General features: G+C 46.5%; 2 protein-coding genes across 16 annotated transcripts in view; one reads left to right on the forward strand and one right to left on the reverse strand.

Annotated features, from left to right (window-relative positions):
- MYL4 (myosin light chain 4) overlaps window positions 1–21,925 on the reverse strand; it is a 30,500-nt gene extending 8,575 nt beyond the window's left edge. Inside the window, exons 1-4 of one of the 7 annotated variants that reach the window (XM_047707121.1) lie at window positions 20,145–20,322; window positions 16,050–16,211; window positions 3,862–4,012; window positions 689–716 (exon numbers count right to left, since the gene is read on the reverse strand). In XM_047707121.1, the coding sequence (XP_047563077.1) occupies window positions 689–716; window positions 3,862–3,978 (145 nt within the window). In that variant the 5' untranslated portion in view covers window positions 3,979–4,012; window positions 16,050–16,211; window positions 20,145–20,322. Of the gene's footprint in view, window positions 1–688; window positions 717–3,861; window positions 4,013–14,078; window positions 14,097–15,017; window positions 15,036–16,049; window positions 16,212–18,122; window positions 18,211–20,144; window positions 20,323–20,839 lie in introns of those variants that run through there. The other 6 variants (XM_047707124.1, XM_047707122.1, XM_047707125.1 and 3 more) reach the window with 6 other exon arrangements.
- CDC27 (cell division cycle 27) overlaps window positions 20,485–23,798 on the forward strand; it is a 74,127-nt gene continuing 70,813 nt past the window's right edge. For 3 of the 9 annotated variants that reach the window (XM_047707110.1, XM_047707111.1, XM_047707118.1), the window contains exon 1: window positions 20,487–20,661. In XM_047707110.1, coding sequence (XP_047563066.1) covers window positions 20,635–20,661 — 27 coding nt within the window. In that variant the 5' untranslated portion in view covers window positions 20,487–20,634. Of the gene's footprint in view, window positions 20,662–23,798 lie in introns of all 9 variants that reach the window. The other 6 variants (XM_047707114.1, XM_047707115.1, XM_047707112.1 and 3 more) reach the window with 4 other exon arrangements.

A 23,798-nucleotide genomic window follows, 5' to 3' on the forward strand; every position in this document is an offset into this window, starting at 1 on the left:
GACAACAATCAGGTGTGAGGGTAGGAGATCTGGAGGCTTGTCTTGAAGCTGCAGGTAACAGCACTTCATAGAACATTGCGAAAACAAATTGTCTTCCTCAAAGATGGAGAAGGGTTGGTGATGGGGATTACAGGTGGACTAGACAGCCCCAAGTCACCATTAGCCCTGTCGCCATGAGCAGGTGATACCCTCAGCAGGCTACAGGATGATGGGAGAGGATGCCAGTGACCTGAGGAGGGCTTTCCTATCACAGGAACAGAAATCAAGGTTCTAATTTTCTAGAATAGTGGGTTTTGCTGGTGGAGGGGAATAAAGACCTGTTTGCTGAGCATCTATTAGGTGCCAGGCAGTCTGGCAGAACAGTTGAGAACCAGGTCTGCAATCAGCTTGCCTGAGTTTGAGTCCTGGCTCTACCACCAGCTGGCTGTGTGAGACGGGGCAAGCTACCAAACTTGTCTGTGTCTCGGTTTTTCACAGTAAAATGGGCGCAACAATTGTTCCTACCTCCTGTGGTGAGAATTAAGTGAGTTAATCCACATAAAGGGCTTAAGTCATCACATATCCTGGGTGAAAATGAGCAAATATGGGTGAGCGATGATGAGAACGGGGATGACTATGAACCCGTCCTCCTCCTCCAGGGGAGGGCGACAGAGGGTGTCCTAGGGAAGGTGCAGCTGTTAGTACTCACCTTCGATCTGGTCGGCCGTGAAGTCTATCTGTGGGGAAGGAAACACAGGAATGAGGCCTGAGACAGCCAAAGGCTTCCAGAGGGAAGCAGAAGTGGCTTCTACCACGGTGGGGAGGAGGGACCTCCTGCAGGTCACCAGTGGGGGGGGGGGACAAAGGGCAGAACCCCAATCTCCTGACGAATGAACTACAATCAGCTATCAAATAATGCAGCCATCAGAGCTCCCTACCACGCATGAATGATGGCTCTGAACGAGAGGGAAAGAGAGAGAAATACTCCAGAGAACTCTAGAACCTACGCTGACTCCCCCTGGTGATCTCTTGCGGTCAGATGTAAATTGCTCATGCTAACTGGCCAGAAACTGCCCTCACATTCAGCCCAACTCGACCATCTGCCCACAGTCAGACTTCTTCTCCCTTTGGGCACCCACCACTTCCCACCCTCGGCCTCCCTTTCCTCCCCCCATCCCATCCCCACCCTTTTCCTCGGGCCATGTCCCTCTTGGGCATCCAGACAGCAAGCCTCACTTGGGTGCACCCTCGAAGTTTCCTAACTATTCCTCAGTCCTGCCTCTAGGGGTGCCCAGGCCTCCCAAAGCCAGGGTTCCCCCCACCCGGGGCGAGGATTTTTGTTACTGTTCACAGAGATGCCTGGCACAGAGCAGACACTCAAAAAATATTTGTTGAGGGACGCCTGGGTGGCTCAGTTGGTTAAGCAGCTGCCTTCGGCTCGGGTCATGATCCCAGCGTCCTGGGATCGAGTCCCACATCAGGCTCCTTGCTCATCAGGGAGCCTACTTCTCCCTCTGCCTCTGCCTGCCATTCTGTCTGCCTGTGCTTGCTCTCTCTCCCTCTCTCTCTCTGACAAATAAATAAAATCTTAAAAAAAAAAATATTTGTTGAGCGAAGGAATAAATTTTGGATTCGCCCCCACAAGACATAATAATTCACTGCTGAGTACAGAAGAGGCAGGTGGGAAGTTCTGAAAATGAATGACAATGAACAAGCATGAGTCATCATTGTAATTTGGGATTTTGTGTATTATTTCATTGTCCTTAATCTGCCACCACCCCCCCGCCCCCCTGATCCCCTCTTGGGGGATTGGTAACCAGCCCTGGCGCCTCTTTTTCACGGACGGGCATTTCTAGTCCTAACTCTGCAGCTTGTGCTCTGCCCCCTCAGGCAACTCCCCCCCCTTAATGAGGACCTCCAGGGTGGCTGGAATGATCTAGAAGGAGCTAGGAGAGTGGAGGGGTTACATAGGGTTGAGAAGGAAACTAGCTGTGACCAGGACCAGGCTTAGCCGTAAAGATACCCCTGAATTAGAGTAAAGGATGCTTTGCAGGAACTCTCTGAGGGAACGGTGCAGTTGCCTTGCCTTGTAACCCGGTAAGTCCCAGGCGTAAATGTGTAAGAGAAATGAATATAAAAACATAAAATCAGAATCCATGGTCGTAACCACCCATATTAAGCTTAAGTTTACTTTTTTGTTCTGTCTTTTTGAGCAGAGTTTTCAAAGCAAAGGAACCAGAGAAGCACAATAATAGGAAATCATATCCTTCCAATCATAAAGGATACCTCCTTTTTTTTTTTTTTTTTTTTTTTTTAAGTTTAAAGCAATTTCAACAACCCTCAGGATTGGGAGACCCAGATGTGGGAAAGAAGACTGCAACCACGGGAGAGACGGTGGCGGAGGTGGGTAGATGGAGGGAAGTGATGGGTCAAAGAGAAAGCTCTGATCTGAGACCACTAGGCAGCTGTCGCCTGGGCCAGGCTGCCCCACAGGAGGAATGCATTATCAGAACAAATCAGAATAAGGGCATCCTGATGGAAGCAGGGAAGAGTCAGTTTTTCTTGTGAGGCTCCACCCATAGTGGGAGTAATGAGTGACCCAGGTACTTTCAAGGTCTTACACGATTGCCTCCACGTGTACCATAATCAAGCCCAGGGACACGCAACTGCCTCCATCTCTTGGCCAAGCCAGTGATGCTTGACCCTGACTTTTGTTGGGATTACTATAGATCAACCCCAGGGTCCTCGGCACAAAGGCAAGGTCTCCTGGGTCTGTGGGTGGAGGGAGGAATCCTGAGAGGGCTAGGGAGGGTCACCCAAAAATTGGAGCCCAGAGGTTCAGTTTCCCTAACTTCTTGTCACGGAACCGGGTCCTGAGTTCTTACTTTGATCTGATCCCTCACCACCCCCAGCCCTGCCCTCATGGCTATCCCCAGGGGCCCACCACTCCCAACCTGTTATTAATAGCTCTTCATACCAGTAGCACTTGACCTCTTACATTCTGGTGCCAAGGCTTAGAACTGCCTCACTCTCCAGAGGCTTCTGACCCCTCCTTCCCAGCCCCTCCCAGTTCCATTCCTTCAGCAGCTGGGCCAGATAGCTGGGAGGCCTGAAGTGACTGAGTCAGCAGGCAGGCAGGGCTCCTAGACCAGCCTCAGGGAGAGGAACCTTCCAGGGTGAGGGGAGCAGGGCCAGCAGAGAGATCCAGACCCCATTCCCTCACCAGGTTAGAGGCAGGGTCTCAGCCTGGGATGGGCCTGTCCACTGCATACCCCAGGCAGGAGCCCTGGCTGAGGCCACAGAAGGAGGAGGACCACTTTGGTAGGGGAGAGAGGAAAGCAGTCTCCTCTTGCCTTATCTAGAGCCTCTCTGCCCCCAAGACCTACCCACTGCAAGGGTCTTCTCGAACAAAGCCTTGCCCAGACCTCCGGCTCCCTCACTGCTTTACGTCACTTACTCCAAGTTGCACTGGTGACTATCATTATGTGTCTTTTCTCCAGAAAGATAGCGTACTACCTCTGAGGAAAGGGTCAGTCAATTTCTCTTCACTATGATGGCTCCCACAGCGCCTTAAAATTTAAGGCTGAGTAATTGGTTGGTTGTATCTCCCTGCCATCCCCGACTCTGCTGGGTCAATCTGGGGTGACAGAGCAGGGCTTCCTCAGAGCAGAAACCCGTTCCTGAAGGGAAAGGCCTACAACCCCAAAAAACCCTCACCAGCCCTAACGCCAGCTCCACCACCTCGGGCACCATGATGGGGGGCATGGACCACCACAGCCGTCAGCCCAGTCCAGCCTCCAGGAAATAGAGCTCTACGGTCCAGGACAGTCAGAATCCTGAACGTCATCCCCACCTCCATCCCAGTGTCTAAGCTTCACTCACCTTTACACTCTTGGGGTCAAAGGCAGGTTCCTTGGGGGGCTCAGGAGCTGGGGCAGGGGCAGGGGCTGGGGCAGCCTTGGCCGCTTCCTTCTTGGGCTCAGGCTTCTTGGGAGGCATGTTGTCTCGTTGGGATCTTCGGTGGAGATGGGAGCTAGGAAGGAATCGAGATGTGGCGCCTGAGAGATGAGACAGGAGACTGGGCTGCCTCCCTCTCCTTTTATCCTGGGCAGCAGCCCCCACAGAGGGGCTGGGTGAGAGCAACAGCAACTGGTCTGACTATAAAAGGAAGAAACACCAGCAGGGTACAGCTGACAACTGTGTATTGTCACCAGGTTTGGGACGACGAGCCTCCCCTCCCTCCACACCTCACACTCCTCCTGGCCTCCACCTCTGGGACCGGCTGACCCCTTCCTGCCAATGGCTGGAAACCCAGAGGGGCCAGGAAAACAGACCCTCTCAAAAATGCCAGAGTCCAGCCAGAGAGATGAGCTGACTTGAGCAGTTGATAACCCTCACACAAAGCCCAGGGGAGGGTAAGGCTTTTTTTAGCCCCTCCTGAGCAGAGGCAACCCACTGCACATTCCTTTTAAGCCAGGCTCCTCTAAGCTGAGAGCTACTCTGGGGCCTCAGCTCTGCCCTGAGGCTCAGCTCTCGGGCCTGGAGCCCCAAAGCAACAGCTGGTCTGGCCAACCCACACCATCCCCACACCCTCCCAATCCACAGGGTGAAGCCCTCCGAGGATCCTCCAGAGCCGGCATCCCAGGAGCGCCACCGACCTCAGATCCCTGGGCTGACCCCCTGCCACCAGCAACCTCAATCATTCATTCAACAAGTACTGGGCGCTGAACCTGTGCCTGGGGGGCCGGGGTGAGAGCCAGGGAGGGTGGCTAAGAGTCGGCGTGACTGGAGGTCAGAAAACTTGGGTCTTGTTGTCGCTATACCTCTAACTCACTCTGTGCCCCTGGACTCTGTGTGTGGGCGTGGGCGTGGGGGTGCATGTATATAAGTGCGTGTGTGTGTACGTGTAGGGCCCACTGTGTACCAGGCACTGTGAAGTGCTAGAATATAAAGTCTCATTACACCTTCACCACAATCCTGTGAAGTAGATATCATTATTACTCCCATTTTACACTTGGAGAGATTGAAATTAAAAGTGGTCAGGTAATAAGGTCACTCAGCTAATTAGCTATCAGCTGGATCAAACCCAGGTGTGTCTGATTTTAAAGTTTTTGCTTAAATCGTTGAGATCAGAATCCCATTGACGGGGGGGGGGGGCAGGTAGTGCGTACATGGTATGTTTGTGTGTTCATCCAAAAGGTCAGGATGAATACATACTAAAGGGCTAGAAAGAAACACCCCTGGGACCTGGGGGCGGTAAAGAAGGGGCAATGACGGCAATTCATAATTTTGCACTTTTTTTCACTTCCTCTATTAATGGAAATTTTTAAAACAAGCATATACTGTTTTTGTAAAAACCGTTGAAAGCCTATAAAATGTTCAGAAAACAACAACAAAAAAGCTTATTCACTGCACAGAATTGCTTGGAGCTGAACTTTAAGACTCTCCAGTTCAGAGGAAAAAAGTCTAAGCTGAGAGAAGCCGAAAAGTCACTCTGCCTCTCTGGGCCCAGTTTCCTTCCTGTGAAACAAGATGGCTGCGCTATGGACACCTGACCCCTGCTAGCGCCTAAGTCCAGTTCCAGGTGCCTGGGGCCCACATCTGCTCCTTCCCAGGCTCCATTTCCCAGACCTTTCTGAGCTAAAAGGGCCCTTAGAGTTGGTCTCATTCTACCTGCTTTTGTAGGTGAGGAATCTAATGCCCAGAGAGACTTTTCAGTGGCCTGGAGACATTCAGCCATTTAGAGGCAGAGCTGACCTGGCTAATTCTGGCTCCCCATGCGGTGTGTGGAGCTCTGCCCCCGCCCTGCCGCTCCTTGAGCCTAGGTGTGCTCTCACCACTGGTAAGCAGAGAGGCCTTCAAAGGAAACTGAGGCAGGAAAAGAAGCCAGGACTTGCCCGAGGAGATACTAGAGAGAGCAAGACCCGAACCCCGGACAGCACTGGCCCTGGCTGGGACAGCAGCCATTGGCCCTTTCACCTCACCCTATTTAACCCCTCTTCTGCTTCACCTTCTCTGTGCCTTCTGACTTGGTGTCCCCTGCTTCTAGGGGCCTTGGCTGCACCCTTCCAGTTTCCCTATCTTTCCCTTCCCTGACTTCTTCATTCCCCCAGGGATTGGGAACTCGCTACTGATGGTGGTGAGGAAGGAGGAAAAAGGAAACCCAGCCTCTCCTCTCCTCTCCCCCACCACACCCCCTTCCCGGACTAGGTGTACTGTGGGGTTTGCAAAGATACACAAACTGGTGTTTGGTGGAAAGCTGCAAGCCGGAAGCTGGAAGATCCAGACACCAGTCGTGACCTTGCCAGACACTCCCCCTATCTGGACCTCAGCTTGCTTATCTCTAAAATGAAAGATCATGAGGAGCTTTCAGGGTTCAGCAGACACCCCAGGCTCCCTTAACTTGCTTGCGGCTATAAGGGACGCACAGAGGCCAGGTTGGGAGCTCCCCTTTCCATTTCAATCAGCACCATTCCTGTGTTTTCCTACACCTGCATCCCACAATCATCAAAGAAATGATTCTGCGATTTAATGAGATGCTCTTGTATATCCCCTTCCAGTTAAGAAACAAGTTATTCTAACCATTCTAGTAAGAAGTTCGATCCTTGGGCGCCTGGGTGGCTCAGTGGGTTAAGCCGCTGCCTTCGGCTCAGGTCATGATCTCAGGGTCCTGGGATCGAGGCCTGCATCGGGCTCTCTGCTCAGCAGGGAGCCTGCTTCCCTCTCTCTCTCTCTCTGCCTGCCTCTCCATCTACTTGTGATCTCTCTCTGTCAAATAAATAAATAAAATCTTTAAAAAAAAAAAAAGAAGTTCGATCCTTAAAAGGCAGAGTCAGGAGTTTCCTCTTCTTTCATTTATCTTTCTCTTTTTTCTTTTTTTCTTTCTTTCTGTTTTAATTCTCAGGAGGATCAAAATACCCAGTCTGCTCAGGAACAGAGCTCTGAGGTTAGACAGCTGGTTGAGCATTTGCAGACATGATAGGGTGTGGGCGTCAGGGACAGGGGGGCATAGGGCTGAATCCTGCATTGGCCATTTCCTAATCTCGGGCCCAGTACCCTAAGGACACTCAACAGTAAACATTTCCTTATTGTGAGATCTGTATGAAACGATGACGTAAGCAGAGCACCACAAGCCATCCCTGGCACATTAGAAACATTTAGAGCTGTTAATTTCATTCGCTTTCCTAGATGAAGCCAGATGTGTGCTAGGGTGTCTCGAACTTCCTGGAAGGAACTCCAGGAGAGGGGAGCCCATGGGGGAGGGACAGGTAAGGTGGCAGTAACTACTGGGATTGTGAGGTGTGGCTTTAGGAGTGAGGACGAGGTGGAGAGGGGTGGGGGAGGAGGGGCGGTGGCTGGGTACCCATGGTGTGACATATTTGTGGCTCAGAAAGCATGTAGCAGGTCCCTGGGGCCAGGCAGCCTGTCCATCAGCCATACTCACACAAGGAGCCAGCCTGCCTAAAACCTTAGGTGACGAGCACCCCTGCGGGGGAGGAGACACTACTCAAATTGGTTTCTGATTCTCTTTCATCAATATCAGCTAAAAGATTCTGGCACTTCAGAAGCAACAAGAGGAGAGTGTGGCTTTCCAGAAAGATCCATGCCTCAAGAGTCAAGCTCCCTGCCTCTGGCCTTGCTCTTGCCACAAGTCAGGATGCCCACAGGTCAGAAAAGCCCAGGAACTCAAGTCAGAGGTGTCACTTCCGCGACCCTCATTCTGCTTCAAGGTCACTGACTTTTACCTTCTTGTACCTTTAGAGTAGCTGGTACCAGGTCTTTGTCATAGGCCTCCTCCTCCAACGTTTGCTGACCAAGCAGAGTAAAGGAAAGAAAGAGGGAAGGACAGAAGCATAGAGTGAAAAGGCAAGTACAGTAGCATGTACTGGCAGCCTAACCCTCGTCTCTGAGGCCTCTCATGGTTCCCAAGCCAGAGGAGCTCCAGCCCACTGCAACGCTCCTGCTGGAAGGACGTCAGACCCAGTACATGGAAAATGCAGGACGAAATTTCACAAACACATTTACAGCCCACGTAAAACCGGGGGACAGACGCATAGAGAACTGACATCAGCCCTCATTTGGGCTGGGCTTACACTCGCTCACTCTTCTCCCTTCCCCTCCAACCACGCACATCCTGTGTCCTGTCCTGAAAGAGATCCATCAGAGTCTCCTGCCTGGGATCAAATGCTGCTGACAGCAGGCCTGGCTCTTAATGCCTTGTCTCTGTCACCCTCCCTCCTCTCCTCTGGCCAGTGTCTCATAAGCTAGACACCATGGGGCAATGCCCTGGCCAACACGAAGCTGTCCCCAGAGAGGGCACTGGGTAAATCAGGCTCTACTGCAAGTCAGGGGGTAAGAAGGCCCACTCAGGAGCCAGACTGCCCGGGGTTGGAGCCCTGACTCAGTGGGCTAGGCAAGCTAATTCACTTGTTTTTTTGAAGATTTATTTATTTGAGAGAGAAAGCACACATGTGAGTTGGGGCAGTGGGAGGAGGTGGGGTGCAGACGGAAAAAATCCCCAACAGACCATTCCCCGCTGAGTTCAGAGCCTCGATCTCATGACCCTGAGACCATAACCTGAGTTGAAATCAAGAATCAGACAATTAAACGACTGAGCAACTCAGGCACCCCTCAAGTTAACATTTTTTTTTAAGATTTTATTTATTTATTTGAGAGAGGGAGGGAGAGCAGAGAGAGAGAGAAAGAAGGAGAAGCCAACTCCCCTCTGAGCAGAGTCGACGGGAGGCTCCATCCCAGGACCCTGAGATCATGACCTGAGCCGAAGGCAGACGCTTAACGACTGAGCCACCCAGGCACCCCTTGACTTAACTTCTTTACGTCTCATCTTTCTTATCTGTAAAATGGGGCTGCTAATATAACCTCATAGATTGGTCATGAGGATTATGTGAATTGGAGGAGAGAAAGTAGGGGCCAGGAGTGCAGCAAAAAGGCTGCTAGGAAGTCGAGGCAAATCTAAATTTCCATTGTTCTTGGATCCTAGCTGATTGGAATATGGGATCGTTGAGCCCAAGGGTCAAGAAAGAATCCTTGAGACATTTTATGGTGCAAAAAGGTGTTGGGTGACATGCCTAGAACAGTGCCTAGGACAGAGCAAGTACCAAAATAGCTGAGCCTGGGTCCTGATTGAAATAGTGTGGTGGCTGCTGCCTCTCCCAAGATCAACAGTGAAGGAATTATACAGAAAAAACACCAGGAAATTAAAAGAACTGTGAGAAACCCCTTGGATGAAGGGTAGCCCTGTTTTGAACTGGTGTGTGTGTGTGTGTTGGAAGGGTGGCTTTGGTTTGGGGAAAGATGCGGCCAGGCATGGCTGTGGAATGACCCAAAAAAAAAAAAAAAAAAAAAAAAGGAGTGCTGGGGTTCTTATTTTTCCTCCACTACTGCCCTTGAACATACAGCGATGCCCCATCGCCTGTGATTCAGGTGCTGGTTAGAGTAACATCAGGGCCCCGGAGACGAACTGTGCTTGTGAAGAGCTAGTAAAAAAATAGGTAGGGAGCAACTGAACATCAGACAGTGTTTTCTCCCTCCTACCCTAACCTCTCAGGGCTGGTGAATTGCAATAAATCTCCCCTACTAAATATTAATATTTCATATTAATAAGTACTAATAAAAGCATTTATACTAAAAGTATTTAGTATTAATAAATACTAATAAAAACATCTCCCCTACTAAAGCTGCTCCACTCTGACGGGGGTATGGGGGACTGTTCTCAGTACCAGGGCTCATTCACCTCCAACCCTTACCCCCTGAGCTCAGAGGCACTAGCTTGCCCTGTTGGACAAGCAACCTATGTACCCTTAGGTAAAATGACAAGACAGATGAGGAGCACAACTAATCCAAAAGGATATAGCCCACTTGATTACAGATGGTACCTGAAATAGAAATATGACAACAGACAGGCCAAGATTTAAACGGAGATTAGTAAACATGGCCAAAAGAGATGGAAGGAAATATTACCAAAATGATACAGAACAAGAAGACATAAAGAAGAACCAAACGGAAATATCAGATATGAAAAGTATAATAGTTGAAATAAGAAAAAAAATTTCATAAAACAAGCGATATGTTAGGTCTAACAAAATTAATCATTAAAATAGAAAACACAATAGATTTGAAAAGTAGCCATGATGGACACAGCTGGGAAAAATAGTAGGGTATTGAAAGGCAAAAGAAAGAATATCTTCCAGGGGCGCCTTGGGTGGCTCAATGCATTAAAAGCCTCTGCCTTCGGCTCAGGTCATGATCCCAGGGGCTTTGGATGGAGCCCCACATCGGTCTCTCTGCTCAGCAGGGAGCCTGCTTCCCCCTCTCTCTGCCTGCTTCTCTGCCTACTTGTGATCTCTATCAAATAAATAAATAAAATCTTTTAAAAAAAAAAAGAAAAAAAGAATATCTTCCAGAAGGAAAAAAAAAAGGTAAAGGAATAGAAGAGCTAAGAAATAGGGGAGATAGAAGTTGAAGGGCTTTGTGGCTTAGAAGTACAATCAGGCAAGTATACATCGGACAGAAATCTCACTCAAGTTCAGAAGAGGCGTGAATAAGGCCGTTACTTGCTGCAGCATGACTTGTGGCTGGAGGCAGAAGCAATGTGGGTCTCCATTACTATATCCAGAAGAAATAGTGATGAGTAAGAAGCTGAATAAGATATAAACCACAATTACAGTTCTATAAATTTAAAATACCTGCATGTAATCTCACTGATATCATATTGCATATGAATGAGCTCAAATGGAAGGTCCAAGGAAAGAAAATGCTTATTCGCAACTTAGCTAGATAGGTACAAGAATTTATGCTAATGGGGCGCCTGGGTGGCTCAGTGGGTTAAGCCACTGCCTTCGGCTCAGGTCATGATCCCAGGTCCTGGGTTCAAGCCCCACATCGGGCTTTCTGCTCAGCGGGGAGCCTGCTTCCTCCTCTCTCTCTGCCTGCCTCTCTGCCTACTTGTGATTTCTCTCTGTCAAATAAATAAATAAAATCTTAAAAAAAAAAAAAGAATTTATGCTAAAATTGAAGCCTCTCACAATGCAAATTAGTACACACTTTTCTAACATAAATATGCAGATTTTAATCAAATGTATTATGTATGTATTATGTAAACTGGCTGCAAAAATGACAAGAAAAGTTAAAATGTTTTGTGGATACTAATAAATTTAGTTGCTTTTCCATTTATGCAGTATCTCCTTGAATTTGGTGTTAGCAATACTGAGTGGACACAAGAGTTAGTGAGTTTACTTGACTTGGACATACTTTTTTTTTTTTTAAGATTTTATTTATTTATTTACCGACAGAGATCCCAAGTAGGCAGCGAGGCAGGCAGAGTGGCGGGGGGGGGGGGGTGCGGGGGGGGGGGGAAGCAGGCTCCCCGCTGAGCAGAGAGTCCTATATGGGGCTTGATCCTAGGACCCAGAGATCATGACCTGAGCCGAAGGCAGAGGCTTTACCCCACTGAGCCACCCAGGTGCCCCGGACATACTTTTGATACTGAAATAATACTTTTAAAACAGAGGAAGCAATTTTGTCCATTTGGATGCAAATATTAAAGGAAAATGGGGTTTTTCTGGTACTTGAGTTGGTTATTGGAAAATTTTCAAGTATGCCTGGAAAACTTAGGTATGTGAATCTACTTTTTCAACTGTGAAATTATGAAATCTAAATACAGATCAAGTATTTGTGATGGAAATATAGCATCCATATTGAGACATGCTGTAAGAAAAAACACATACTGGGTTTTGAAGACTTAGGACAAAAAAAAAGAAGAATACATATCTCAATAATTTTTATATTACTTACATGTTGAAATAACACATTGGCTATACTGGGAGAATAAGATATATCATTAAATTTTATTAAGTACACACATACTAGAAGCATCACTCATTATTCTAGAACACATACATCAAAAAAATACACACTGAAAATATCTGAAGGTCGCTTATGGTGAATATTGTTTGGATGGGATGGAGCAAGTTAAAAAGGAATAAATAACTAGTTAAACAAAAAGCTTGGTATGGACCAGTGATGAAAAAAGGCTATATAACTCAAGGAGAATGATTAACTCAATCTCCTGTAGCGAAGATTCCTTATGACCAAAGATAAAGAAAAAAAGCAATGAAAACCTAAAATCTTAGTGACCCTGAAAACCCAGAGAACCAAAGGTAAAGGCGGAGAAGGAGTGGAAGGGTCTAAAATCAAAATTTTAAGGGCCGTGATAGCACTGGCCCTCGGAGCACTTTAAATAATCCCATCCAGCTTCATTTCCTCAGCTGTTTAGCATAAGTGGTGAATGGTACACGTTTGGCCCAATCACGCAACAGTCCAGCTAAATGGCTGAAACTCATGTCTGTGCTGTGATCAAGGTGGTGCAGCCTAGTGATGGATCTGAGAGCTGAACCGTGGGAGGAAGACATTGGGAGGGCCCCGACAGCAGGTGGGTCTTGGAGCCCGCCGGAGAATCCAAAGCAGAGGGCAGGACAGCTGGTGTCTGGCAAAGTGATTTATAGTTGAAAAGCAACAGAGAGCAAGTCAGAATCCTCACGAGTCATCCCAACTGCATTCCCCCAGACATCCTGGCAGCTGCAAGGGACTTTAGAGGTAAAGACAGAAGGGGGTGACCTGCCCAAGGTCACACGATGAGTCATGGCAGATCTGAGACTAGAACCCAGGACACTAAGGGGACAGTGGGAGCTGGTAGAGCCGATGCAATTCCCTCATGGAGAGTCCTGGCCCCCAAGAGGACAAGGAAACAAGAACGCATCCATGACAGCTAGCCCTGTCATCCACAGCATGGATGGCTCTCAGTAAGGAAAAAGAGACTCAACACCTTAGCAAGCATTTTTTCTCAGCATTTGGGGACATGTTTTTAGAGCTAAAAATAATTCTCTTTTCTTGGTTCCCTTTCCACCAACAACTTCTTTTACTTCTCAAATTCTGACTTCCTCCCTAGCACCCCCACCAGTGACTTATCTGTGCCTAGATCTACTGCTCTTGTCTCTGGGCCTTCTCTGCTGTACTTATCACACCAAAGTTCTGTCACTCACCCTGCTCTCCTGTATCTCCTTTACCCAGAATACTCTCATTCATTCATTCATCCATTCAACTAACGCTTATCACACCTACAGTATGCACATGCTTTTACTAAAATGAGTTAGAGCCTATCCTGCCGCCAAGAAGCTTCCTGTCTGGTCTGGAGGATGCGGATAAATAAATAGTTTGAAGGTAATGATAAATACTCTCACAAAGGTTTTATAGGGCATCACATAACCAAAACAGAATGCAGTTCATTCTACCTGGAAAAATCTCGATTTTTTTTTAAAGATTTTATTTATTTATGAGAGAGAGAGAGAGAGAGAGCATGAGCAAGGGGGAGGGACAGAGGAAGAAGCAGACCTCTGCTAAGCAAGGAGCCTGACTTGGGGCTCAATCCCAGGACCGTAAGATCATGACCTGAACTGAAGACAGACATTTAACTGACTGACCCAGGAGCCCCTGGAAAATCTCTACCTCCAGCCCCAACTTCTTTCTTAAATTGTTCAAGCTTCACATTTTCTTTTCTTTTTTTTTTTAAGATTTTTTTATTTGACAGAGAGAGAGAGATCACAAGTAGGCAGAGAGGCAGGTGCAGAGAGAGAGAGGAGGAAGCAGGTTCCCCGCTGAGCAGAGAGCCCGATGCAGGGCTCGATCCCAGGACCCTGGGATCATGACCTGAGCTGAAGGCAGAGGCTCAACCCACTGAGCCACCCAGGTGCCCCAAGCTTCACATTTTCAATTAACATTCCTTCTTTTCTCACTGGAGGCCGCTTCAAACTCAGTATATATATATATATATATATATATATATATATATATTTTTTTTTTTTTTTAAAGATTTATTTATTTATTTGACAGACAGAGATCACAAGTGGACAGAGAGGCAGGCAGAGAGAGAGAAGCAGGCTCCCTTCTGAGCAGAGAGCCCGATGCGGGACTTGATCCCAGGACCCTGAGATCATGACCTGAGCCGAAGGCAGCGGCTTAACCCACTGAGCCACCCAGGTGCCCCCAAACTCAGTATATTTTGAACCTAGTTCATCACCTACCTCCCAAATCATACACGTGTGACACACAAAACAAACTAAGAGCAACAACAGGGTCTACTCGAGACAACTATAGTGTAGACTCAAGACTGGCACATAATCACATCTGCATTGAATTCACTGCCGCGCAATTTATGCAGAGAAAAATGAAAGTGTGCCTAGGACCTAAAAAGGAGAGAAACAGAGAATCTACTGTTCGGTGAACATCCTTTCCAGAGAAAAGAAATATTTTTTGTCTAGCAGTCAGTCATATGTGTCCCTTCTGAGGAAAAGGAGGTAATAGCCAGCAAGATCATTCTATTCACTCGTTTGGTCTGCCTGCTCTCAGTAAGCGGCCTTCTGCTTGGAATCTAAATGTCCTAAAGAGAAGGAACTGGAGAAAAATATTTCTCACTGTAAAAGAGTAACATGGAACTATTTTCATTTTGCATCTTTTTTTTCGGATTCAGCTGATGAGAGAGCAAACTAAGGGCAAAACACAAGAGCTGATATCCCGCAACCCACCCGCCTCCAAGGCCCCATAAGGTGGGATATACATATAATGTTCCTCAGGCACCAGAACCGGCCCAAGAACAAAGGCAGGAGAAAACAAATGGTCAACTGATAAAGATCACAGTCCTGTAGAACATGAAACTTCACTATAGTTTGTAACTGTCTTCATGAACACAATCTTAATAATAGCTAGACCTCCAGGAACCTATAGACTCAATTTCCTGGAGTCCTAGTATCATCTTCACCTCCGTAAGATAGAAAACCCTCTATGATCAGTCACTCGGCACAATCACAATGCAGCTCTTTCTGCCCACAGTCCTGGCCCCCTGCTAAAATAAAAACACCTTTTGCACCGTAAAATGTCTCAAGAATTCGTTCTTGCCCACCAGGCTCAAGGATCCTGTAACCCAACCAGCTAGGATCCAAGAATAATGGAAATTTAAGAGTTACCTCGATTCCTAGCAGCCTCTTTGCTGCCCTCCTGGCCCCTGTTCTCTCTCTCCTCCAATTCACATAATCCTCAGCTGTTAGCATAATCGTTCTCAAATTCCATTCTCGTGAAGTCACTCCCCAGCTCAATCACCACCAGCAGCTCCCTAGGTCTATTTTATCAACCTAAAGTCATCAGTTTGGAACCCAAAACTTATCAACTGTTCCCTACACTACCATTTCAACCAAGCTTATACAGACTCCCCTCCAGGCAAGTCAATTTGTTTATCTTCTTCTCTGTGCTTTTGAAGTCTGCCTACCCCTCCCTGCCATAGGCCAAGTAGCCCATCTCAGAGCGCACCTCAACCAGGATGCATTTCTGATTAGCCTTAACACTTCAGACTGCTTTGATTTGAAATCCCTTCGGGCCTTATGTACAAAACCAGCACGCTCTCTGGGTCCAGAAAGGGAGAGTCAGAAGAGCATCAACTTATGACCAATAAGAGATAACACTGAGTGTTCATGTCTTTTCGTCATCGGATACATTTATAATATCTTAATGACTTTATATTTGTGCAGGGCACTCTACTAGATAATGGGGACATCAGGGTAAGCCAAAGTCCCTGCCTTCATGGAATTTCTATTAAACAAATGTAATTAAAATGACCATACATACTACAAAGGGAAAGAACAAAGATGCTGTAAGAGAGAATCATAGGACGGAGCTAATAATTTTGGTTTAGGTGGACAGGGAATATTCTGAGGACATAATATCAAGGCCTGAAGGATGAGTTTGATTTAGCCAAAGAGCAAGGGCAAAGTATTTCAGGAAGAAGAAGTAATATGTGTAAAGGCTTCCATTTTAATCAGTCAATATTTTTTAAGCATATACTAAACATATAATGCTTTCCAAAGAGCAATATAGGGAAATATAAGACGGTCTTCCCTTAGGGAGATAAGACATAAATCATCTTGATTACATCGGAATGCTCAGGATCCTAGACCAAACACTGCAGTCTGTGTGGATTAAACAACAGAAATGTGTTTTCACACAGTTTTGGAGGCTAGAAGTCCATGATCAAGGTGCTAGCCACTTTGGTTTCTGGTGAGAGCTTTCCTCGCGGCTTGTAGATGGCCGGCCACTTTCTTGCTATTTGCCTCATGTGACCTTCCTTCCACCCTCTGAGGTTTGTAGCGTGGGCCCTCTGAATTAAACTGACAAAAGATTAACAGAATTTTAAAAATAAGAGTTTAAAAACAAGAGGCGGTTAGGACTTGGGGCTTATCTGCTGTCTTAGCAAATAGCAATAAATTTGTGGAGAAGTGACAAAATAGAGGGGAAAAGTTTTGGCCTCTGGGGTGGTAAGTTATGGAAAGGTGAATCCACGGGGAAACTAATGGAAGAAAAGGGTTATTTCGGCAAGTTTGTTTGTGCAGACCCAAATCAGTGCCAACTCCTTGTCTCTAGTGATAATGGTTGTTTTCCTCCTGCTGGTACAGGAGAAGGGAGAGGAAGCACCTTCACAAAAGGAAATTTACGTCCTGCTTTTAGGCAGATAGTGGGAAAGCAAAGAGCTCTTTTTGTGTTTGCTGCTTTCTAATTGATTTCAGGTCAAAATAATCCTTATGCCAAAGTGACATATTCTGGTCCCCTTCGTGGGAATGTAGAGTATAACAGGGAGATGAGACAAGGCTGAATAAGGAGGCAGGGACTGGACCTTGGGAGGCCTTATAAGAGAAGTTAGGGGTGCTTGGGTGGCTCAGTTGGTTAAGTGTCTGACTCTTGATTTTGGCTCCGGTCATGTTCTCAGTGTCAGGGGGATCGAGCCCCTTGTCAGTGGGGCTCTGTGCTGGACATGCAGGCTGCTTAAGACTCTTTATCTCCTTCTTCCTCTGCCCCTCCCCACTTGTGCACTCACTCATGCTCGCTCTCTCTCAAAAAAAAAAAAAAAAATAGTGAACAGGTTTGAGCAATATCCTGAGAGCAATGGGAAATCTTGAGTGGGGTGGGAAGATTTAGGAGGGAGTCCTAACATGATCAGACTTGGTTTTGAGGACAGGTAAGGCTAGAGACAGGAAGAGACATGAAGGTACATCCAGAGTAAAATTTAGTAGGGCTTTCGTCATTAGATGCTAGGGTCAAAGAGAGAGAGAGTGTGTGTGGTTTCAGGTTTGGGCAACAGAAAGGGTGCTAGTACCTTAAATTGGGGTAGGAATTCTTCAAGTATGAGGACGGGGGATGTCATTCTGACCAAGCCCCTGTGAGAGGTCCAGTTGACAGCTAGGCATTTGAATCTGGAATTCGAAGAAACAGTCCGGCTAGAGATAGAGATTTTAGAACAATTTTACTTTTTTTTTTTTTTTTTTTTGAGAGGGAAATGGGGGCAGGAGACGGAGGAAAGAGAGAGAGACTCTTAAGCAGGCTTCAAGTCCAGATCGGAGCCTGACTTGGGGCTTGATCTCACAACCCTGAGATCATGACTGGAGCCCAAATCAAGAGTCAGATTCTTCATCGACTGAGCCACCAAGGTGCCCCTGGAATAATTTTAGATGAAAGTGGAGGTGAAGAGAATGGATGGGTTTGCAAAGAAAGAAAGCGTAGGGTGAGGAGAAAGCCTAGAACAAGCCCCTGAACCATTCCAATGTTGGGGGCAGGGGGACAAAGGGAACTGATGAAAACAGAGCAGTAGAAGGAAAACTAGGAGACTGTGGTCAGAGATGCCAAAAGAAGGGGATGATTTGACCAAGACGGAGGAGGAAACACAGGGGTAAAAGTCTCAAGATCAAGTAACAGAAGAAGAATAAGACTGCAGCCTCAACAGGGACAAAAGAAGGGTACAGACAAGGGGCACTGAAGGAATTCAGAATGGTAAACTTGCTGGGGACCATATTTTAGTGCGACCTGCATCTTGGCACTGATATCAAGTCTAGCTTCTTGAGTAGTTCCCTAAAAGCTGCCTCCAAATCTGACCGAACATGAAACAGACCAACAGACAGGCTAAGGAGAAGAGTTAATTTACCATGTTTGGAATAATGTTTATTGCAACCCAGATCTGCTCACCAGCTAAACATATGTGGATAATGGATGACAGACAGCAGGACGCCCAAGTGGTTGCTGGATGGCAAGTTTAAGTAGGTCAATCAGGAACACAGAAGGAAATAAAAATGCTTTAAAAGATCCCACCAAAGCACAACTTCAAACAATGTGGGCTTGCTGTGGATGAGCAGAAAACCACAATTGTTGTATTAGCCCAGTGAAGAACACTCAGAAAAGAGATGCTTTTGGGGGGGGGGGAAGAAGGGGCGCATTAGGCAAATTCTAAGCTTTATTTTTTTTTTTTAAGATTTTATTTATTTGTCAGAGAGAGAGGAGAGCGAGCGAGCACAGGCAGACAGAATGGCAGGCAGAGGCAGAGGGAGAAGCAGGCTCCCCACCAAACAAGGAGCCCGATGTGGGACTCGATCCCAGGACGCTGGGATCATGACCTGAGCCGAAGGCAGCTGCTTAACCAACTGAGCCACCCAGGCGTCCCAAATTCTAAGCTTTAGAACCAGAACGCCAAGCATCACGGTCTCTCTATTTATTCTTTTTAAAGATTCTATTTATTTATTTGACAGAGAGAGAGATCACAAGTAAGCAGAGAGGCAGCAGAGAGAGGGGGAAGCAGGCTCCCTGCTGAGCAGAGAGCCCCATGTAGGGCTCGATCCCAGGACCCAGACACCATGACCTGAGCGGAAGGCAGAGGCTTAACCTGAGCCACCCAGGTGCCCCATCATGGTCTCTTTAAATGCTGACTCTAGATAAACATTTTCACACACAAAAATGTCATCATTATGCATGCTGTGTTGTAAGTTCCTACATTCAAGTTTACAAGAATCTCTTGTACAAGTACTTTTCACGCAGCATGTTGTGTCAAAAAGAGCTGTGTATGTAAAATGACCACAAGCTTAGCATGATCAATGTCATGTGACAATTTAAAATGCAAATACAACTTTAGTCTACTTTAATAGAAGTCATCCAGATAGGAAAAGCAATAGTCTCATCGTTCTCTGCATTTATCAGAATAAATATGGAGTGTTGCTTTCAGTTCAAAGCATCAAATTTTAAGGGCAGTATCCCTTTCTTTGCATTACCATTACTAGATTCTCATCTCCTTTCTGGTAGGTTGTTTCCAAAGATGGTCCAGAAATCAATCGCTCAGGGGCACAAGCCTTTTGCAGCGTCCCTTTGCTACTCCTCCCATCTAGAGGTGGAATCTATTTCTCTCCTTTGAATTCAGGTTGGCCCTGTGTCTTGCTTTAATCAACCAGAAGTGATGGGGTGTGACTTACAGACCTAGGCCCAAGACAACGGATTTTCAAAAACTATTTTCATCATCCACCAAACCCCCAAATTTTACTAGTTCCCTGGTTCACACATTTTGGGGGGGAGAGGGAATAGGAAAGAAATTTGCGAGAGCCTATTATATGTGTTAGACATACCAACACACATCAATGCATTTAATTTTTAGACTTTTAGACTAAGGAAATACAAGTTCAGAGATGTGACTTGCTTAAGGACCTAAAACTAGTTAGCGCCAGAGGTAAAATTCAAAATCAAGCCTCCGGATTTCCCAACACACCACAAACACACCTCCGGATTTCACAGCACACTGCCTTTCCTATCAGGAATAAAAATTTTTGCCTGCTTTCTGAGATTTTCAATGATCTGGTCACCTAAGTAATTATTTTCCAGTTAATGCCTTAACTCTTAACCAGACTGATCCGTTTCCCTTCACTTACCAGTTTTCTAATTCTACCCATACCTCAGAGTCCAGTTTAAGTCTCCCTTTTTACCTCCATGAAACCTTCCTCATCTTAATCCCAATTTATTTCCCTCTCCTCTTAATTTTGACATCACTTATAATGGGCACCACACAACGCTGCACTCCGCTCCATTGCTTTTCCTTTAAAGAGACCGTAACGTCTTCAGTGTAGGCAGCCCCGCATCCAAACTAAACCTTTGAAGGGTGGCAATCCCTCCAAATTTCCTATTTCCCTTTGAGCTATGATAGGTACTTCTGCAATGATAAATGAACTCAACTCAACAAATACTTCTTGATTAAGGTCAGCCCCAAACTCTCGTGTTTTACCCTCTGCTTAACACACCGCGCATCAACCCGTCCGCAGAGGTTGAGCGGCGAATGGAGACGATCGATAATCCAGCCACGTAACGCTCCCCGCCTGCTTTAGCAAGCCACGCCCAGCCGGCTGGTCGCCGATTGGGCGTGGCCCAGCCTAGGGAGGCCGATTGGGCGTGGCGTGCGTGACTGAAGGCGTGGCCGAGGGAAGAAAACTACGCTCTGGATCGGACTCGGTAGTCTCCGGGAAACCTCGATAGTTTCCGGCAACGGTCTCCTCCTCCGCCGACCGGCCTCGGGCGTTTCCGGCCTCCTTCGGGCTTTTCCGTCTAGCTCCCGCGCGGATCTCTCCACTTCGGGTATTTCCGTGTCCCGCTCGGAGGTACTCGGCAATCGCTCGGCCTCCCCCATCCCCCGGTAACGGTCGCTGGTGAGTTTAAATGAGCCGGGGCTGGCCGGGCCGGAGCCGCTACGGGGGGGGCCTGAGGCACTGCAGAAAGTGGGCCTGAGCCTCAAGGATGACGGTGCTGCAGGAACCCGTCCAGGTAATGATAACCCTGCTCGCTGAGGCTTGGCTCGCAGCCTCGGCGGGGAAGCCGCGTATGGCCACTCCGCGGCCTGCTGCGGCCTAGGCCCGGCTGCTTCTCCCGCCTCCCCTGCTGCCGGGTCCTGCCTGTCTTCTCGTCGGCTCCGAGGCCTCGCCCGCAGCCTGAGCCGTGTTACCTCAGGTCCCGCGTTGCTTCCGCCCGCGGTGTGAGCGCGGTTCGGCGATAATGCCGCCTTCCCCGGGCGGGCCAGCGTCTGGCCAGCCCCTCCTGTCAGTCCAGGGGCCTGGTCCCGGCCGGGGTGAGAGACGAGGGACGGGGGGCGGGGGCCGGAGACTCGCCCCAGGTGCTCTCTCGCCCAGAGGATGATTGGGAGGCACCTTTGATCAGAGCTTGGGCCACCTTCGTAACGGTGGGGCAAGTTGGCGGGGGGTGTTTGGTTTTGTTTTTGTGCTCCGGGAGCGGGCGGAGGTCCGATAGGATCGGTATTTTTGATCCCGATTTCTGTTTTGGTAACAGACTTCCTAGCCCACGTTGCTTTCCTCGGTCGGTGAATTCGCCCCCACCCCCCGACGGTGATCTGGGAAGAGCCCAGTGCTGAGGGGCAAGCACCTCTACGGGGGGAGGGGGGGCCGGGGGGTGGCAGCGGCAACTCTAGGGGCTCTCCCCGTGACCTGTGATGGGGATCCAGGAGTGTTTTATTGTGCATGTTGATAAGGTGTTCAGGAAATGAAAGACAAATAAGGGTTTTTACATCCATTTCACTGTCCTTACGACACCAGGGTATGCTTTGACGCACAGTGCTCGGTTGGCATGGGAGAAACCCGATTGGATTTGAAGTGTGATGCAGTGCCAAGTCCCCCCCCCCCCCCCGCCATCTCAAGAAACTGAATCTTTTGTCCCTTCCTGACGGACCAGGTCTGGGAGACTTTCAACTCACCGTAGGATCTTTGCCTGGAATAGAAGAGTTGACCTCTACCAACTGCTGTCATTGAGTTATGGGTTTGCTTTACTTGGAAGTTACAAAGCAAATCGATTTTAGAAATTACTTCATATAACCCTTCATAGGCCTGTGATGTCAAATGATAAATATTTTAATGCGTCGCCACTTCCATATTTCCTTTATTTTTCTAGGCAGGATGAAATAGAGATTTCTCCCAGTTGGCTTCTTCTTTACATACAGCTCTTTACATAGAAGAGCTATTAGTATTGGAACTAATGTAACATAGGATTCTGTCTTGGGAAGTTTATCTGTTTGTAAATTGTATCAATGCTTCCAAAGCTATTTCTTGCCATCCAAATCCCTCTTACTGGTAAAGGGTCCCTTTTAAGATTTTTTTTTTTTTTTTTTGAGGCCTAATGTGAAATTAGTAGTTATCTGTACCTTCTTAAATGGATAAGCAGATCACTCAAGTTGTTTAATTTCTGTTTCATATTCTTGTAATTTTGTCTTACCTAATGTTACATTTGCTTTCTCTGGCCCCAGAAGGCTTCTCAAATGATAAACTAGTTTCATTGTTAGCCTATAAACACTATTTAATAACAATTTCAACTTGTACATAAACATGGAAAAGAAAAGAAATGTGTAGCCTACGCCTATAGAGTACCCATCAGGTTTACTCTTTTTTCCTTACACGTAGCAGTAATGCACTTCAGGATTTTTTTAGGCTTAAAAGTCAAATATGTCGCCACCCCCCATACTACTTTTGTCCATTAGATTTGGGGACTGTGGTAAGAAGTTTTACGATATGGCTACGTGAGAACTTTGGTTGTAATTTGTGGTAGAAGAATCCATTCAAGACGGGGTGGAGTAAACAACTTTAGCTATGATGATGAACAACTGATTAGGGATAGGGCTGAAAATGGGAAGAATTGGTAAGGAGAAAATAAAAACAGGACAGATAGAATTTTTTAAAAAAACTATGGTAAGTAATTTTACTTATAATGGAATGAAAGTGTGTTGGAAAATTGTTTAAGGCATCATGAAATTACTAGGCATAGGAAAAAGTTGAGAGGAAAGATGAGCAACTGTTTTCTGTGTTTTATTTTTCTTTAAAGTTTTTTTCTTTACCATGGAATAGCCAATCTGATAAACCAACTAAGTCTAAATATTAGCTCCTCCTCCAAATTGTCTCTCATAGAAAAGCATTACTTTATATATGCATCTTTACAAACATCTCTCCTATTATGAGGCAGAAATTCTGTCAGTTATTTTTAATATAACTGTTTACGAAAGACACACTAGCCTAAATGACTTCAATCTGTTAATTTGGATATTTATAAAATTCACCTGATGAAATTGATTTTAAAAAAGCAAAGACATTTTAATGGATTTATCAATTATTCCTGGGGATAGAACTTCACAGAAGTGTTGGATGAAATTAAACAAGGCTTGTAAAAATCACCTTAATAAGCAGTATAGTAAATGGGTACTATACACACAGTATTGGTTCAAATAGATTATTTAGATAGTGAAGGAATACTTTTGGCTTGGAATAAGATGTACAAGGACAGCATCTTTTTTTTTTTTTTTTTTTTTTTTTTTAAGATTTATTTATTTGAGAGGGCGGAGGTCAGAGGGAGAGAGAATCCCAAGCAGACTTCATGCAGAGCTTGGAGCCTGACACAGGGCTTGATCCCACCACCCTGATATCACAACCTGACCTGAAACCAAGCATCAGATGTCTGACCATGCCACCAGGCGCCCCTACAGTTAAAGCATTCTAACATGGATTCAAAGGGTACCATATTTCAAATAACTTAGAATTGAAGGTGTTGTAGTCCGGAAAATTATGTTAGATGACCCCCCCCCAAAAAATGGCTTTGTTGATATCTAAGATAGATGTGAATAGTTTTAGTGAAATTCTTCTGTTCAATGGAAGTAGAAAAAAATTTCTAAATATATTTTATGACTTTTAAAATATATATGTTGTAACTAAATTGATAAATCAATAGGCATTTAACTATTTGGTCGTTATTCAAAAAACTTATATACTTGAGTTTGCTGAACTCATTTGTTTATGAAATTTTCTTTTAGAAAATAGATTGCCTTATATTTAGGTACAGTGTAATATCTTGAAGACAGTGCTGTATAGTACTGAACTGAGAGAATCAGCTTTGGGGAATGGAGGTGAAGG

The sequence above is a fragment of the Lutra lutra genome, chromosome 16 (assembly GCF_902655055.1).
Source record: "Lutra lutra chromosome 16, mLutLut1.2, whole genome shotgun sequence".
NCBI lineage: Eukaryota > Metazoa > Chordata > Mammalia > Carnivora > Mustelidae > Lutra > Lutra lutra.